Source organism: Pipra filicauda, unplaced genomic scaffold (genome assembly GCF_003945595.2).
Source record: "Pipra filicauda isolate LSUMZ 115617 unplaced genomic scaffold, ASM394559v2 scaffold115_size4368891_pilon, whole genome shotgun sequence".
Taxonomy (NCBI): domain Eukaryota; kingdom Metazoa; phylum Chordata; class Aves; order Passeriformes; family Pipridae; genus Pipra; species Pipra filicauda.
Window position 1 is genome coordinate 1,141,244 of NW_024103607.1, and position 19,143 is coordinate 1,160,386.

The window sequence follows — 19,143 nt, forward strand, 5'->3', positions numbered from 1 at the left end:
GATGACGTGGGAATGTATGACAGAAAGCTAGGGCTGAGAAATATGGGATGAAAAGTTGGAACAGTAAGCATGGGATTTTAAACAGAGAAGCTGGATTGCAGTACTAAGATTGACCTGGCATGCTGAGGAGCAACATGACTAAAACAAGGAGGTGTGAAAGGAGAGAGTATACCTGGTAAGTTATTGCTTTTTGCATCAGAAGGTACCAAGAGTTTTAAGGGCAAATTACTAAATCAAAGCAAAAAACTTGGGCCCTCTGTAGCATAGATGCAGTACCCCAGGACAGCTAATTCTATGTCTTGTGACAAGAAGTGAAATGTTCTAAAATAACCCTACAATTAGAAAAACCACAGAGCTTGTTAAAAATGCCCATGCGCGTTTTATTAATAAAAACTAACAGTGCCAAGGTTAAACAAGTCAAACAATTATAGTCTCTTTATATTCCATAAAATATTACAGAAAAGTTTATTGTGTTTCAACAAAAAGACTACTGTCTTAGAATAGGCAGCTGACAGTATTTGTGCAGTTAATTGTTTGTGAATAAATTTACAAAGACTACCACCTGCCCTGACATTCCTTTTATAAAAATGAACTATTAAAAATGATTGACAAATTTTGAGTTAAAAAACTTAAAACATTCTCTATATTTAATTTCAACTTTATAATAGATTACAGGAAGATGCTTATGAAACAAATACAAACATTTGTTTCAGAACATGTCTTTATATGATAGACTTATAAGTATGTAAACAACTATATAATAAAAAGTCTCCAAAGACTGCCTGTAAGAAATCAGGCAAATTTTACCATAAGCAATAAATCATTCCAAACCTTCAAGACATTTTATATAGCTGCACCAACTGGCAGTAAACATTTGCCAAAAACTTTGTAATTCACATGTCCCAACATACAGTGAGAAGTATATAAACTTGATGGAATCATTATGTTAGATATCATTTAAGGGAAAATAAGTTCACAACAATATTCCTGGAATTTAACATGTAAAAAAGTAGGACGTTTCTTTCTTGTTTGGTTCTTTGGACACTGCATGATTAACAAAAAACACTACTACATTAGCTCACTATCCCTCAAAAAGTGGCATAATCAAAATACACTCCAAATAAATTGCCATTCGGTGTATTCATTTTACATAGAAGGATAGTATTTTATTTCTCAATGATGTGTCTACATTTTCTTTACCAAACTTCGCAAGAACATTTGGGGCAAAATCATTTTCCTTCAAGTAAAAAAGAAAACCCAAACAAAAAAACAGTCAAGAAACCAAAAACCCCTAAAACAAGAGTAAATAAAGGCTCTGCATTAACACACTGGTATCAAAAACACACATCCACACCACATTTAAAAATATCCTACATAAAACAATCCTTGTTTGCTTATCAGAGGTGCAATTTCTAAACTCAGAACTGCTTACCAATATTCTCCTTGGGGGATGGGGCAAAGTAATTTGAGACACTTCTCCCTAGAACAATTTATTCCTGAAGCCTGCTGAATTTTAACAAAAAATAGTCTACAAGCAAAGGGCATCAGTCGTCATCATCATTTTCATTAAAATCGTCATCATCATCATCGTCATCCCCAACATAAGAAACTGGTGTTTCAACTCTGGAGCCACTGTACTGAGATCCATTGGAACTTGTAGCCAACATCCCATCTCCACCATTGGAAAAGTCACTAAAAAAAAAAAAAAAAAAAGCCAGTTGTCACTGCTTAATGATTTCTCCCAATTTACCGTGCTCTTAAATATAATCATATCTAGTCCATTCTTTTAATGAATCTGCCACTGTCACTTCATAAACTGTCTTTAATATATGCACAAGCTGTCTCAGAAAAGCAGAAGCAGTTTAAAGTAATTTTGAAATGGCTCTTCCTTTAGGTTTAATATAAAGATTAAACCCTTTCACAGGCATCTTAGAAATATGCTTTTCAGGTTTCTTCTAAAGTACATTTAGTGTTAAGGCCACACAGCTATCTAAGCTCTACAGTATTTTTATGTAGCACTGGTTATTTGCATCACAAGTAATCATGTCTTTCAGAACCACTAATCTTGATTCAAAGACCTGGAAAATCAAGGAATTAATAGCTTCTCCTTAGTTCTGTGATATAACATGGCAAACTGTCATGTGCTGTATTTTTAATTTTAAACTGTTTTCTTCTCATTGTGGTTTTCTTTTTCAGTTTAAAATCAAAGAAAATACAAACAAGCTCTTCGGCATCTCTTATCTTTCCCTCTATGAGAGTATCCCTGCACTGAAACTCCACCTCCTGGATCAGTGCTATTTTTTCACCAAAATACACACACTTGTTATAGATATGGTCTGAAATGTCTTGTTCCTACAGGAATTAACTGTATCCACAAGTATTTTATTTTAACAGAGCCCGAAAATTCCTGTCTCCACTACTAGTTGCTATTTTGCCAATCTATTTCATAGTTACTTTCTCAATAGTTTGATAAACTATTAAACTTGGACATAAATTCTTAATAAAGTATCTTTTAGTATCGCTACGGAAGTATCTGTTTCTTGTCCAAACTCAAAATTAGGAAAAAAATCCCAACCAAACGAAAAACACATCCAAGATTAACACCAGTCTAACACCTTTCCACTATACAGGAAAAGATTTCATGATGCTGGTAAGAACCACTGTAAAAGCAACGCCTGAGAATACACTTAAAGCACATATCCATATCACATTTAATCAGAAAAGAACTTGTTTCATGAAGCATTTAATATCTAATTAAGTTTCTTTGATGATCACAGATTTTAAAAAATAATTGGTAATTTTATCCCACCTGGCTGAAAATCTTGTGCCATTTGATGCAGAACCTGATGATGTGACATATACACTGCTGATTGATCCCTGAGCCATTTCTGTAAAATGAACAATACACATTTCAAGAATACTTCAAAACGCAATCGTCTAATTCAGTGAAAATGCTTAATCCTTTTAAAGTCCAGAAAAGGAGTCTTGCAACCCAAACAACAAAACATATTGATATACTATATCCAAAACAGCATAATTTTAATAAGGGCTAGTGCAACAGCAAAATTTCAAAATACATTAAAAAACCCCAAACATTTATTTTTAAATGAGCAAGTCAGATGTCTTCAGTATTGTTATATAATGAAAACAAAACAATAAAAAATGAAGTTATGACCATATATTGACACTTACTACCTTTTGCCTTTGCAGGCAAACCAACCATAAATACTGTCCTCTTTAAACAATAACACACTGCAAAGATCTAGTGCGTAATGCAAAACGTGGTTCTGTGAAGAGCAAGAGCCCATTCTCTCTCGGTCACTATGTTATCTGTTCCCTAAGGAACACTAAAAAGCACATATATTTGAGAACTTGATAGAAATCTTCACCACAAACCAGTGAAAATAAACTGGTCTAAGGTATTTGCATGCTTTTTCTTAGAGCCCTGTATTAAGGAGGAAAACAGAACAACTCTTCTTGGAGTAACTAACCTGTCACATAGGGTTCCAGAGCTTTAGGAACCAAACTCCTTGCAATTTTTAGGTCCTCTGCTGAACAGCTTCCAGATTCTAGCCCACAAGCCATTCCCATTCGTTTTAGTACTTCTATATCATCATGAATTTCAAAAGTATTGTCAAAATTAAATAGATATTCAAACCTGGACAGGAAAAAATGTCTCAATTAGCTTCAGTGATTTTAACTACCTTTCCAGTTTCAGGAATTGCAGCATTTCAAAAGCTTAACACACAGTGTTATTGACACATCACATCATGCAACCAAATTTTTCAAGATTTATGTATTTGATCATGACTGCTTACATTCAGCTTTTATTTAGCAGATTAAAAACACAGCTTTTTGAATCAAAAGTAGAGAACAGCAGTCCTGAAAGCAAAATCCATTTTCAATTCTTCTGGCTGCATTTGATCGTGTTAAAGCCAAAGGAAAACACCATTTGGTTAAGTATAACACAAAACTTCAAGGGAGCTGCCTTACTTGGCTTCTAATATCTCTAGACAGAAAGTCTTGAATAAATTACTAAATGTGAACCAACTATTCTATTTATTAAAAAGGTATACAAAATAGCTGTCTAAAATGTGTGTTCTCAATCTACAAAAGGCACCAGTAAATTAATTTGTATTTAATTTTTCACAGATCTATATGAACATTTATATGAACACAGAGCTGTACCAAAAGCCAGACAGAAAACTTTGTTAACTTACTTGTCGTTTGAAATACTGCAGTCAATCACTGTCTTCTTGCTGGTGTTCACAATGATAAATGGCAAATGGATGACAGAATTGGAAGGTGGCGGTCGATTTGCCTGCTGTTCCGCTTGACGATTTCGCTGAACGAGGTTCTTAAAGGCAATTTGCTAGAAAAAGCAACAGTGATATGAAAGGACGAATTAAGCTTCTAAGATCACGGTAACAAAAAAATCTCTCAGAATTCCAGCAATGGTTGCTGCAAGTAAATGCAGAAAAGGACAGAGAGCTTTTACCATAATCCTGCACGTTAAGATGCAAGAAGAGACAAATCATAGTATTGAAAAATACCACACAGTAAAACTTAATTGAATGCACATTTTTAATAACTACATCAGGACAGTTCCTTGGACAGATCTTTGACAGAATGGATAGATAATAATGACAGGGAAAATAAGTTTTCAGTTAGCGTCCTACTTCCTTTCCCTTGACTCTTCCCTACTAGCTACTGCATTCCAAAAGAACACCTGAATGATTAATACGGTATTTTTGCTGAAATATTATATGCTAAAAAAATTAATGTTTGGGATTTGAATGACATTAGGTTTCTGAATTACCCAGTAAAAATTAGTGACTTTTATATCTTACTAAAACTGTTTTCCACAATAGAAAGTTCCTATTTTAAAAATTAGCAATTTGAAGAATTAAAAACTCAAGTGAGTCACTGACACTCAAGTTATAAATCTTACAGTAAGTCACCAAACAAAGAAAAAGTATTTTTCCGGCCATGAAACCAAATGAAATCAACAGGAATTAAAACCAAAATCCAAAGCCAACACAGAGACTGATAAAAATCAGACAGCTGTTTCACAGCTGTCTGTACTTTCTGCATCCCAGAGATTTCCATTCCTACTGTGTAGGTAAAGCAGCTACTAAGGGATATATTTCAGTGAACCAGCAGCACAATGACTTAGCGGATAGACCACTGCTTCCCCTAGTGTACCGGGGAAATCTGGGAAGGAGTTCAGCAACTGTTTCACAGTGCTTCAGCCACTTACAAAGCAGCGTCAGCGACTCCCCAGAAAGTAATGATGCAGAGCATTATGACAGATGACCTCTACAGTCACTTAATTTTATCTATGGACTCTGACACAGAGGAACATTCTAAATACAAGAACTGAACTGGAAAATTCAGAGTGTACAGTACGAAGTACAGCTCCTATCAGCATAAATCCTGCTTAAACATACCTGAAACTCCAAAAGAATTCATCCAAAGTCATGGAAGGCTGTTGGCTTTCCCAATAGCCATAGCCAACAGCATGGTCCCACCTCTACTACAGTGCTACATTAAAACTTCATATACCTTATCCTGAAATTTACCTCTAGCTTCTAGAAATTTCCCATCCCTCATATCCCTTGGGATAAAACAACAGGAATACAAATATAAGTTACCTTGCCCTATAGACAAGAGTACCTTGACTGTACCTGTAGAATGAGTTCTTGTAGCTGAGACTGTTTTTGCTTTATTCTTTCAATTCTTCTCTGTTTCTCCACCTTGAAATGGAAAAAAAGGGTTGAATAGTTTGTTGGTTTCAAGCAGAATTTTATACTGACATTTTCTCCCTTTAAAATCATTTCAATACCAGAGAACTGGAGGAAAGAGATATGATATCAATCATTAAGATTCTGCAGATAATTTAGAGAATGATCAAGACTCGCATCAGTACTACTGATGGAAATTGAAACAAAAAGCAGAATTAGAACACTGGGGAATAAAGTACAACAGACTGGGAAGAAGCTAAGAACATATCTGCAAATAGAAGTTATGCCTCAAAGAATTGTTGGAATTCTCTCAAGGAGGCAAAGATAGACCAGAAGGATCCACTTGACGTAGAGTCTAGAAATACTGGAGGTATTGGAGAAGATCCATCAAAGATGCTTAAAAAAATGAAGCTGCTATCACAAACACGTAAACTACGCTGCCTGGCAGGTTAAAGACACAGACCTTATTAACTGCCCCACACCCTCCCTCTTGCATTATCAGGACATATTTTACCCAATCTAATATTATAATTTACATACAAAAGACAAGTTTAAAAATACTTAAAATAATAAATACTTGATGGGGAACCCCTCATATTCCTATGTTACTTATAAACTATTTGGCTTAATATTTAACACTGTAAGGGTGAAGCTAAACAATATCAGATGCAATAGCAAAATAAACTTTATTAGGTGCGACAATTTCACAAATTAAACATTAGCCTCCACAAACTCATTAAAAAGAATCTTATTGCAAAACTTGACAGGTAGTATTACTAACAATTTAAATGTCAAGAGAGCTTGAAGAAACAGGAGCTAGAATACTCATAACGAAGCAATAACAGGGAAGGAAGGAACCTTGCAATTTCCTCAAGCGCAACACATCTTAGGACTTCTGCTGTTTTCAAGACTGGTATTACACTTGTGGCTCAATTATTCAGTGGTTAACAGAACTCTTTCCTCCGCTTCTGACAGTCAATTAACAAGTTCTCACTTTCTTTTAATCAGAAGTTGTCACTGTTCCCATCTGAAATGCATGAACCTTCACTGTGCATTATTACATTCTAAGTTGCTTTTTTTGCTTCAGTATTAATATTATCCTACTCTTCTTTAGGACATCGTCAATCATGACATCACATCCACCTGAATGAGCCACGCTTCTTTTTCTTTTGCTCCAATTTGCTCCAAAGTATGGGCAATGCCATACTTTGTAAGACAGATCCAAGGAGATCTAGTTTTAAAATCCTTCCAGTTTGATGGTTCCCTGTTCAGCATACAGCATTGTTATTTTTGAACCAGTTCGCCTTCCATACTCATCCTACTAATTATGCCCCAATTATCACTCTCTTAACAAATAATTTTCACTTGGGATGATATTTATATAAATATCAGGTTGACGACTGGATTCTCTCCATTGACTTCATCTAGACAGCAATTACAGTACTAAACGAAAAATCAAGTATTAGTACCAAACAACAATTAGAATTAGACCTTTGTAGATAAGACTTCAAAACATTTTTGTTCCACTTTCCCCCTCGCTTTGTCTGCTTCTACACTGACTTTTAGTCCTGCTGAAGAAAATTCAGACTTACTAAGAATAAATACAGAGTCTCATTCTATTCTGATAAAGTGAACTTACTTCAGTAAACCTCAGTAACTTTATTATCTGGAAAATCTCAAGATACTAAAAATATGCTGCCAGAACTTATGAACTGCCTTCAGTATAAAACATTTCATTTCTTCCCCAAGACATGCAATAAGAAAGTCTGACACATTCATGGAAGATAACCGTCAGAAAAATGCAAGATTTGCAGCAATGGAGCTGCCTGTATGTACTGATCTATACACAACATCTACCATCACAGATGGTATTATTTGTTTGGCATCTGAAGAAAACAAATCTTCCCAACTCTTGAGCACCACTATAGCAATGTTGGAAATACACATTAATCTCTAAGTTTTACTAACTCCCACTCAGAACCATTTCACATACACTGTAAAAGCTGTGACAAAGCTGTATTTTTGGCACAGAATCAAAAGAAGATACATTTGAACCACCTGGAAGTTGAAGAGTGCGTGTTCAGTTTACACAAATAAAATAAAAAAAAGAGTTAAATGGGACCACACTGTTCTATGTTGATATCTCAGAAGATTACATGCACATACTGTATCAGAACATATTAAAGCTGTAAACATTTACTCAAACACAAAGCCATTGTGAACTTCCTAATGCATATACCTCTAAATTCTGACATTCCTGAGCCGAGTTAGTAGGTAGACCGATCCATTTGATTTCCTTCTTCTCCTTAGAGATAATGTTCATGGCCATAAGGACATTTAAGGCATCATAGACACGTCGTCTAATATTCTTCTGGTCGTAAGCCTGCTGTAGGCATAGAATATTAATCAAAAACATACCTGTGTCAAAAATATTGTATATTTTGTATATTACAGTAAATGGGTAAACTCAAGTTTGGGTCTGAACTGTTTCATCTAGCAGTAGGAAACATACAAAAATCTCAAAAGAAATTTCTCTTCCCCCATTCAGTTCACATGTAATTGACCTCCCATGTACTTACTGATTCATTTGGTGAAATGTGATTATCGGTGGTCGTGAATTCTGCAACCAACTCGTCTGCCACCTCATTGTATGAGGTGGTTCCTTTTCTTTGTACCTTCTCACAAACCTTCATAGAGAAATGACGTAAACCCTTGCCATTCTTCTCGCCCTTTTTGTTCCGCTTCCTAAATATGCATATAACATGTATCTTAAGGAGATCTGAACTTCGGAATATTTAATGTCTCTTTTTCAAATACAAGCACACTGCTGTAAAAAAACAAGCCTTGTCTTTTGTTCTCCTTCTCACCCCTTCCCAACATTCTCTCCTACATTTTTTTCCCCTACGGTTTCAATATTTAACAATTCTATTATCTTGATGCTGAAACACAATACAAATTCATTCTTTTGGCAACTTTGCTAGATCCAATAGAATCACAGAATCATAAAACAGTTTGGGTTGGAAAGGACCTTTAAGGTCATCTAGTCCAACCTCCCTGCAATGAGCAAGGGCATCTTCAACTTAATCAGACTGCTCAAAGCCCCATCCAACCTGGCCTGGAATGTCTCCAATAGCAGATAATGAGTTAAAAATAGAGATATTCCTTTAAGGAGTCAGTAAAGAAAATCTTCCAAACTTCAAGACAAGAAGACATAAGGGGATAAACGCTAAAATGTGAAAACTGAATTATGTAAGAGAACTTTTTTGTCCATTTTTAAGATTTTTGTTTTTAATTTAAAATAGCCCATCTAGTTTGACCACAAAAAAATTAGATACACTGAGCATTTTCTACGCAAGTCTGATACTGGCTGAACAGACAAAGTCTGGTATTGGTTGAACTCACTAAACATTACACTATTACTATAACACAGATCTGAAGTTATACGTATATGAAGTTGCTATTAAAACTTCAAAGTTACAAGATACAAGCAGTATAACAAAGTTCTCTGCTTCTACAAAGTTTTTTAAATAAAACGTTCCTTGTAACTGGAAGAAAATTACAAATATTAACAAAATTAGTATTAGCAATGGAAAGTCACAATTCTCCATATCTCATTTCACTGTATAATTCCAAAGTGGTGGATTCTCCGTCCGTGGAGGTTTTTAAGATGAGACTGGATGTGGCACTCAGTGCCATGGTCTAGTAATCGCGGTGGTAGTGGATCAAGGGTTGGACTTGATGATCTCAGAGGTCACTTCCAACCCAGCTGATTCTATGATTCTATTTATGTGTAACAAGCCACTGTTGAGAAATTTAGTCTTAAAGCAACTACATTTAACAAGAGACCCTTAAAAACAAGCTTTCTTTAAAAAAACACACCAAAAGAATGCATTCCTTGGATCTAACACTTTTTCCCAAAAAGGACTACATTGTCATTTCGAATGATACTTTGAGATACCCTTGCTCAATCAAAAACATACTGTATTTTTCTGAAAATATATCAGCAAAAGAGAAATCATAAAATCAAGTCAGACGAATTCCTGTGTCCTTTTAGGAGTTAAATTCTCTAAATGTAAGTAATGTCAGAATATCTACCAGAGCTTACAAAAAGTATTCTGGAATCTTTTACAACAAATGAGGACGTACTCATTCCTGTGTGACTAGACCTTAATGGTGAAGTGCTCTTGATGGTAAGGTAAACAGACTGTCTCTCTCACACTGCTAGCCTGAGGAGTACATACACTATCACAATTAATATTAAAACAAAAGTTCCAACAACTTGTTAATTCTTTGTAACTTTAATTATGCTCACCCAGCAGACCAAGGTGAAGAATCTCCCGTCTGGTTCTGTGATGCAAAATGTGTGTTAGGTGTATGTGGACTTCCTACCAGGATAGTATTTTGCGCTGAAGGTCTCTGAGGTGTACCGATTACCTACAGTAAAGTTAAAATAATTTGGAACATGGTAAGTATTGCAAGATACTTATTAGTGGCACAATTCAAATGATGCCTTATCCAAACACTAACACTTATTTCTCTATACTTCTATTAGGTGCATCGAATTTCTACACACCAGCATAAAAACCTTCAGACTATAGATTATATAGTGAGGGCACTCCCTAAGTAATACGCTTTTCTGTTTTATCCTTCTTAAATGGGCTGTTCGTTCTTGCTATATTTCTTAACACTGTTCAACACTAATTTAGACAAGATCAAAACACACACACGCTCTTCTCCCTTCAAGGAAATGGCAGAAAAAAATGAGGGAAAAAAACCCCCAACCCTGTCAGACTATATGTATGAAGAAGCTGCAGTAAACTACAGTTAAAATACAAACACAGGAAACAAGAAGATCTGAAAATCAGTAAAAGCAGAGAAAAACTGCAAGAAAGGCCAAATTCTCTCCTGCTGTCAGCCCCTATCACTAGTCAAAACTACCATGTTAGAGATGAGAGTAGAATATAAGGGTAAACTTTCCTTATCACTGCAATGAGTGACGTCAATTCAGGCAAACCCATTCCATCGTGAACATGTAAAGAGCACACACTCAGCTAATCAGAGTCTTCCAGCTTTTAAGTAAATGATCCTGAAGATGTGTTAATTTGCTGATCAGGCAAAGTACCATGCCCTCCTGTCTCTGAAACAAGCTGAAACAGGACTCCCGCTTTTGCAGATGAAGTTTTTTATCTCTGAAATGTTATAAACGTAACATTCTAGAGAATATGGATCTAGGAAAACAAAATGATACCATACAAACTTCTGTTTCATAGAAAGATATGCCTACTTTTGGGGGGCACATTTATCTCCCAGTGGAAACAGCAGACTGCATCCCTGACATCAGGTAAGTGAAACAAGTACAGAATGAATCTAAACTCACAATCACCTGCTTGTCATAATATCCTGCAGCTAAATTCTGTTTCAGCAGCAAAACTTTAGTTTCTTTCTTAGGCCAGCTTCAATAATTTACCATCAGCAAGAGTCAAATAGAAAAACTGAAAATGAAACATTTTATGTGTGAAAGTTAAAATGAACAAAAAATTGAATAACCTTAAAATATACAATGCAAAAGGTAGTCTAGTGACTATGAGATGTTCATAATTTCAGCTGCCTGGAACATCAAACAGCTGTATGTTTTCCCAAATACTGTCTCCTTAAGATTATGTCACTTCTCTGAGTAGCTGATGTACAAATTTGTTACATCCACGTCTGACAGCTAGAAAATCTTAGGTACTCCCCTTCCCAGTAGCTTTGATCCATACTTGAAATGTTTCTAATTTTTATGGAACGCCAAGTAATCTCCTCTACAACCTTTCATAACCAAAACTTTGATTGTGGGAAACAGAGAGTGGGGACTGCCAAACAGGCACAGGATACATCTGAACCTGCTCACTTTCTCCCCATGAAAAAAAATACTATCAGATCTGCTGTCCACCGGTCTGGCTCACCAAATATCTCAAAAGACTATGAAAACCACCTGTGTGCTATTAAAGTAATGCAGACTATACAGAGAACCGAGGAAAGCTGTAAGCCAGTTTTTATTGCCTCTGATGCAATGACACAAGACTCCAAGACAAGATTCAATACCTTGCTTGCAGAGGCTAAAATTAGAAGGTCCCACTCTATTGTCTAGCTTCCTAATTCTACAAGGAGCCCCACCATCACCCTGGTACCACATCTACAATTTATATCACTGTGCAGTAAGATGAGAGCCAAACGAGTACAGGGGAGGCGGGAAGGAATTACAGCTGGGAGAAAAACAAGCCATTTGGCAGCAGCAAGCCCTAGATCTCTACTGTGCTCAGTAGCGTCCTGAAATACTCAACAGTACAAAGGAAGAAATGAAGTGTGTACAAATCCACAGGCTCATTTTTAGAGTGGAGCAGTGAAGTCTGGTTAACACATTCAAAACCTACTCTGCATTCCCATTCTAACTCACAAAAATCTGCAAACTAGCCAGAATTATATGCTTTAACGTATCTCTATTAAGGAAGACTCTACAGTCCAGTGCTTCAGAATCTTCTAAGGAACTGCTCAGTATTATTGGCTCCTTAATAGAAATACTATTGTTGCTAACTTTTACTCCAAAGTTCATAAACAACAATGACTTTGAAAGAAGAGAGTTTTACAGTATTGAGTCACTGGGAATATCCTAAAATGAAATCTTTAGAGGATGGTTCTGGAGAAAACAGAGGGACTTTGAGAGGGAAGCAAAAGTTGAAAAAGAAATACATGCTGTTTCTCTTAAGTCTCCTTTTTTTCAAGAGAACAAGCTTACAGTTTAGCTCCTTAATAATTAATAAGATCAGAACAACAGGAAAAAACATCAAGACAGACCAAAGACTCCATTGTACTCAAGAGAAAAAATTTATACAAGGACATATTAAAAAAAGAAATCAGATTACCTGAACAAAGAACAAAAGCTCAAAAATTAAGTACTTTAATATTTAAAACCTGGTTTTGCCACTCAAAGTTAGAAAACTGAGTGGTCACAGGCCAACTCCTCAGCTCTGCTGCCCAAGAACATTTTGTCCATTAATGGAAAATTTATCTCCTCTTAATTTTCAGGGGTTTAGAGGTAATTTTTTTTATAGTTCTGGCTAACCCCTTCAGAACTGTTAAGTCAAGAGAAATGTATCCAAAATTTCTCTCTCTATATATACACAAACCCACCATCTCTTAACAGCATACAACTAAGCGTATTATTTTTCACTGATAACAGTTAATATACTGTTATGGGCCCATTCTTTTACCAAAAAAAAAAAAAAGCTAGTATTTTCAGAATAAGACAAAGTGCTGAAAAAAAAAGACTGCAAATGGAATTTTCCCACATTTTTAAAATAATGTTATGATGTGAAATTAATCATAGATAATATAGCTGAGGAGTTGTCAATTTAAACTTGTAACAGAAGACACAAGAATGTATAACATATATATGTATATATATACACACAAAAACATTGCAAACAATTTAGTCACTGCTGAAAATTTCAGAAAAGCATCAGATGCTTTCTAATCTCATTATTATCCCATGGTTTTGATACTTTTAAAATAAGATTTTTCTAATCTACCTGAAAGAACATTTCAATTTCAGCATTAAGTCAGCATGCACATAGTCTCACAATAATGCCCAGAAGGGATTCCCTCTTTGCCATTATGGCCTATGATTTATAATTAAAACATTCTCCTCCTACTGCTGATTACCGATTTTAAATGAAAAGAATGCCTAACTACTCTGAATTTATTTGTTTGGAAATTTATTGATAAAACACCTCCTACTGAAGGAGCAATTTCATTCAGATTTCACTATACTCACTTCCAAGGGGCTATAAGAAGTAGTTAACTCACCACCACTGCTGGACATGCAGCACCAGTAAATGATCTGCACTACACCTGTACAGGTGAAGGGGTACAGTTTACATATTCAGGAAGCCTCAATTATAAAACACTCCTTAGAGCCAGCTTAAAGGAAAGGCAGACAAGAAACTGCCTTCCTATCAAGAAGAAAACCAAATATAAGACATTCCACTTCAGATATTTACATGTTACAGTTGCTTCCCAGAAGACTGAGACCAACTCTACTCAGAGTTTTAATTCTGATCACTTCAAAAATGACTTATCATAACCTATGTATTACCTATTGCATTATAAGATTCTTTGAAACATCTAATTTTATGGACCTCATGCAAAGCTCACAATAGGTATTTAAGCAAAAGAATATCTAAATTAAACACTAAGAAATGTAGTTCTCTTTTCAATTTTGTTCCACCTAACTCCAATCTCCATAAAAACGTGCTTATGGACTTCATTTACATTTTCCTGTGCCAGATTTCAAAGCAGAACCTGAAATAGCCACTGATTTTAAATGGTAGGACTAGCAAAACACAAACCCACCTGACTAGTCAGGTATCCGCATGTTGATTTGAGAGTCATGTTTGAATTTCTTTATGCAAAAGAACATTTGTTTTAACATAAGTCTATTAAAATTAGAAACAAGCTAGACTATCTGCCCATGACAAGTGGCTACCAAGCATATTTACAGCGTGTGTAAACAACAGTACAAGCAATAAAAAATAAAAATAGAAAACAAACCATAAAGTCTCCTTACCACTTGTTGTGCAATGTTGACATTAGACTGTCCGAATGTTTTTGGCAGGAGCTGTTTTCCAATCGTATTTACTGTAGAAGGATGAACAGCCAATAGAGAAACAACACCTAAAACAAATACAAGTAGATAGCTTCAGGTCAGCCACACTGTATATTTTAGCAATTCCAGACTCATCTATACTATACCAATGCATATTAATAGAAACTAGCCCTGAACCATGGAGAGTCTCAATACAAATGTAGCATTTACACATTTGAAGAAAAAAAAAAGAAATCAAGAGTCACAGTATGTTCTCTCAAACATTCTCCTACATAACCTCACAGGTTAGTGATCTAGTATGAACATGTTTTAATTCCTTGTATTCCAATTTTTCTCTCACAGTAGAGTAATAGAGGCAACAGGCATGTAACAAAAAGTATAATCCTCTCCTACCCTTATCCTTTGTGGCTACTGAAATATTTTCCAGCACCACCTGACAAACATGTCCAAAGCCCTAGAATATGGCATAGTCTTCTGAGGCATGCTGATCTACAAGAGGTAAAATTTGGCTAGCACAGGCCTTTCCAAGAGAACATTCCCAACTTTTCTCTAAGTGTCCCCTCCCAGCTGAAGGCAGGGAATTAAAGAACATTTTCAGGAATCCATTATTTCAGAAAGATACATCAACACAGTAGCCCAACCCTGCAGGAAAGGTTGCTCTCTTCCTGTTTGTAACCCATACACAATCAGGAAGTATTAAGCCACGTAAAAAGAAAAAAATCAACTAAAAAAAATATCAAACCAGGTATCCTCTAGCAATTTGATGCTCCATGACATAGTTCAGGAAACATAACCAAAGCAACCCAAAACAAACAAACAACCTCCAAATGGAACAAACCCCCCAAACAACACCAAACAAAGCAAAGCAAAAAGAAGCAACAAATACTACAGAAAAAGAATAATTAGGCGAACAGTCTTGAAATACTGGAGACATTTATTTTGCTGAAACAACTGTCATCTGATTGTCAGGTTTAGCAGTTGTTTCCCTCAGATCACTTTTAAAGGGGTCTGGGGGGTCAGAAAGATTTGGTACAATGCTCATTCCTCTTTTTCCCATTATCCAACACAGAAGCAATAAGTAAGCATTTTACAAGGGCATCAGAAGGGCCCTAACTGGTCCTTGATGCCTACCATCCCTCTTTGCACATTCAGGAAATCTACAGGAAGTTGAGGACAATTCAAATCCTGTTAAAGCCCTTGCTTTTCAGAAGGCTCATACTTCCCAGCTGCTGTTACCAACCCATATCTGACAGCTTCACGCTAGAATCTACTCTCAGTCCCCCAAACAGGATGGAGCAGTATGTCCTTCTTCCATTAACCAATTTTCCAGTGCTCTTTCAGAAAGTCAGCAGCTATCTAGTTTGTAACATAAGTCTGTTGTGCCTTCCTGTCCTTTCAAAGTACACTCATCACTATCATGGCCTTAATTGTGTTTGTTCTTCCTCTCTGCAGAATACAATAAATCAATATAAACTACCTTGGCTAGTAGTGCTCATGTAGCTTCTTCTCAGTTTCCTAAAGTGGAGGTCAACATGTCTTTTTTTTAGCCTCCTCGTTGCTTTAAAAACAATAATGCAATCTGAAAATTACATTTCAGTATAAAACAAGAGTTGTAAATGCTTTCCAAGGTTAAGACACCTCATCTATTTGATCACCTTTCCTTACCTTTGACGGTTCTTGTTGCCCATACTCTTTCTAGCTCTATCTACCCTTTCTTTTGCAGAGGACAGGGATGGATGCAATATTCATGACCAAGGAATGCCATATGCTATTGTATAACTCTATAGCATTTTCTACTTTATTCCCTGTTCCTCTCCAAGTAATTCTTAAAATTCAACGTGCTTGGTCTCCACTAAACACCAATACCACATTTCCATAATATAACCTACCACTAATTCAAAAGCTCTCTTGGGTGTGAATAGCTCACCTGGGGTACTCATTGTATCTCGTTTGGTTTTCACCAATCATTAACCCAATGGTTAATATGGGGGGGAAGGGGACTGCCCCATTCTATCACACCTTAGTTTTTTTAACAGGCTGATTAAGGACCTTGATAATTTTTTTTTTGTTATTTTTAAGAAATTCAAGGACATCACACTGATTAGATAATCCTTATCCATGTGGTTGTTGACTCTTCAGAGCACGACTTTGAAAAGACATAACTTCCTAACTTCCCTTTTCCCCTCCCTCTAGAAAACCCCTGTTAAAGCCTATTATCACATCTGTCCATATGTCTACTGCTTCTCTGGCATGCACTCAACCAATATGCCTAACAGCAGTCTAATTTAATCATCTGCAGTTATCTGAACCCTTCAGAAACCGGTGCAGGCTATGTGGCTTTTTTCCTTCTGGTACCATAAGAATTATACACACTCAGGAGTCAGAAGGATAGAAGTACCATTGCTAGGTCCATTAAGAATTCACAGGTAGACAATTCTCTCATAATGATTTCTAACCATTCACGTTATGAATTTTTTCCTAAGGTAACTTCTAAATATTACCTCAGTAATAAACAACTTCATAAAAAACAATACTGCCATAAGACTCTCCCTAATCACCTCAATCATCTCTCTACTCTTCAGATGCACTCAGGAGAGTTTGTCTGGCATGTTTAAAAATAAAGTAATTCTTTATGCTATCGTGTTGTTTATTAAAAACTTTTATGCAGTCAAGACAGACAAAAAAAATCTGCTATCGTAACAACGTAACTTGACACAACAGTAGAGGTCAGGAGTCAGTGGTTAGGAAGCAGATGCCCAGGAAAACACCATGGTGTTGGGGCAGAAAACAAGCACCATGTGCCCCAAAGTACTCCCCTATGCTAACAACATTCTGGGCTGCTTTTGGAACAGCAGTCAGTGATTGGTCCCTTTTCCTTCAGCACTCTTTAAGCTGTCCCTGTTCAGTTTTGGGGCCCACAGTGCAAGAGAGGCATTAACAAACAGGAGAGAGTGCAGCAGGAAGACACCAATATGGCTTAGGTACTGGAGCATATCCTGCACAAGGAGAAGCTGAGCGAGCTTGGAGCATGCAGCCTGTGCAAAAGGTTAAGGTGGAGCAAGGGGTGTTATTTGTGGAAATCTAAACATTGCCTTCAACTATTAAATGGAGAGTTACAGAGATGACAGAAGACACAGCAAAAGGAAAAGAGGGGATTGGTCACAAGGTGCTGCACAGCAAATTCCAACTAGGAAAAAATTCACAAAGGTAACGTGTGGTAACAGGCTAAATTGGAGGTTCCTCACAGATACACAGCAAAATTCAATGACTGAAGGGGTCTGTGCTTTCAAAGCTGATCCTGGTCTGAAGGTAGGGTTAGATTAGATGGCCTCCAGCCTCCCAATTAATTTAATTTTCTGAACAGAAATAGCTATCTTGCAACTAAAACATCTGTGTGAAGGGAAGAGTACACACTGCTTCTTTAAAGTTTTTAATTACATTAACATTTCCTGTGGTGCTGTGCCAGAGTTAATTCATGCAACTGAACCAACCTGGCTCTATACAGAAACTGCAAGGTACATCTGTCTGTGCAGCACAAACTGACTGGTGAGGAAATGTAAATGTAACTGGAAGAACAGTAACACATGCTTCACAGTTCAAAGCAAAGTCGAAGTCAATTTATAAAAGCTACCATATTAAATAGGAAAGAGTGTAACTGTTCAACTATACATAAAAAAAGAGAAAAACCTAATTTTTTTTAAAAAAGCATATTTTCAATTTGCCTCTGCCCGAGTGAATCCTACTATATATTCTCATTTGCTTCTCATGCAAACATTTTTCTCATACTCATCTGCATTTTCATTAAAGGCTCATAATGTGTGGTGGTTTTGTTTGTTAAGTATACAAGCAGAAATAATTTTATTAACTTAGCTTTGCAAGTGACTGACAGCTTAGTTTCTCAAAGGAATTTTTACTAATCATTTCTTAATTACTGTTACTCTTAACAGCAATCACTGCAATCCAAATAATCCTGTACTTTATGGACAACATACAGTGTGCATATTACAAATTACAACCACAAGTTTGCAAACAGTGTTGCTGGCACCAGCTCTTCTTCCTTTTCAAAACAAACAAATTACTAATACTGCTAGTTCTGACATCTTTTTTCCCCCCCCTTAAAGACTTTGAAAACTGCACACAAAGGCCATGTAAAGCAGGAAAAAATGTATACAGAAGGATATAACTACTACTACTTAAATTCTCAGTGTCCCAAACGTTTGGAAAAATGCTCTTAGTACTTACAAGCAATCACAAAACCTAAAGGTAATAGAACATACAATATTCCGGAATACCTCCAAACCCAAGATGATAATGATACAAACGGAATGAGGAGTAATGGCATATAAAACTTGCCTAACAGAAACAGCAGCACCCTTTAACAAAACCTGTTATTTATCTGTCTATAAACAAATAAGTGCTATCTTTGACTAGCTGTTGCATTCCGGGGAGAACTTTTGACCTGGAGTGCTGTTTTACATAAAAGCAAATCGAAAGAGTTTTACCAAAAAGAAAGAATCCCTTGCAGACTTTCAGCAGTTTAAAGGACTGTTCAATTAAGAACATTTAAAATAACTTAAGATGCCACAGAAAAAAGACACAGTACATCTCAAATCAGAGAAAGGAGTGCCCTCTGCAGACCATGCTGTAGATCTCTCGAAAAGCTGACCGCTCCAGTTCCTTAAACAGTAGTGACTCTGAATTTGGTGTGCAGGTCAAAAAGGATGGGCTGAGTTACTCCCTGTCCCAGGAGCACAA

The 19,143-nt window shown here is 36.2% G+C and overlaps 1 protein-coding gene across 3 annotated transcripts in view; it reads right to left on the reverse strand.

Annotated features, from left to right (window-relative positions):
- Positions 1-356: 356 nt before the first annotated feature.
- Positions 357-19,143, reverse strand: part of TFDP1 (transcription factor Dp-1) — a 39,958-nt gene continuing 21,171 nt past the window's right edge. For 2 of the 3 annotated variants that reach the window (XM_027743506.2, XM_027743505.2), the window contains exons 4-12: positions 14,350-14,456; positions 10,057-10,178; positions 8,324-8,489; positions 7,984-8,130; positions 5,688-5,756; positions 4,221-4,372; positions 3,492-3,658; positions 2,810-2,888; positions 357-1,692 (exon numbers count right to left, since the gene is read on the reverse strand). In XM_027743506.2, coding sequence (XP_027599307.1) covers positions 1,545-1,692; positions 2,810-2,888; positions 3,492-3,658; positions 4,221-4,372; positions 5,688-5,756; positions 7,984-8,130; positions 8,324-8,489; positions 10,057-10,178; positions 14,350-14,456 — 1,157 coding nt within the window. In that variant the 3' untranslated portion in view covers positions 357-1,544. The remainder of the gene's footprint in view (positions 1,693-2,809; positions 2,889-3,491; positions 3,659-4,220; positions 4,373-5,687; positions 5,757-7,983; positions 8,131-8,323; positions 8,490-10,056; positions 10,179-14,349; positions 14,457-19,143) is intronic. The other variant, XM_027743509.2, reaches the window with a different exon arrangement.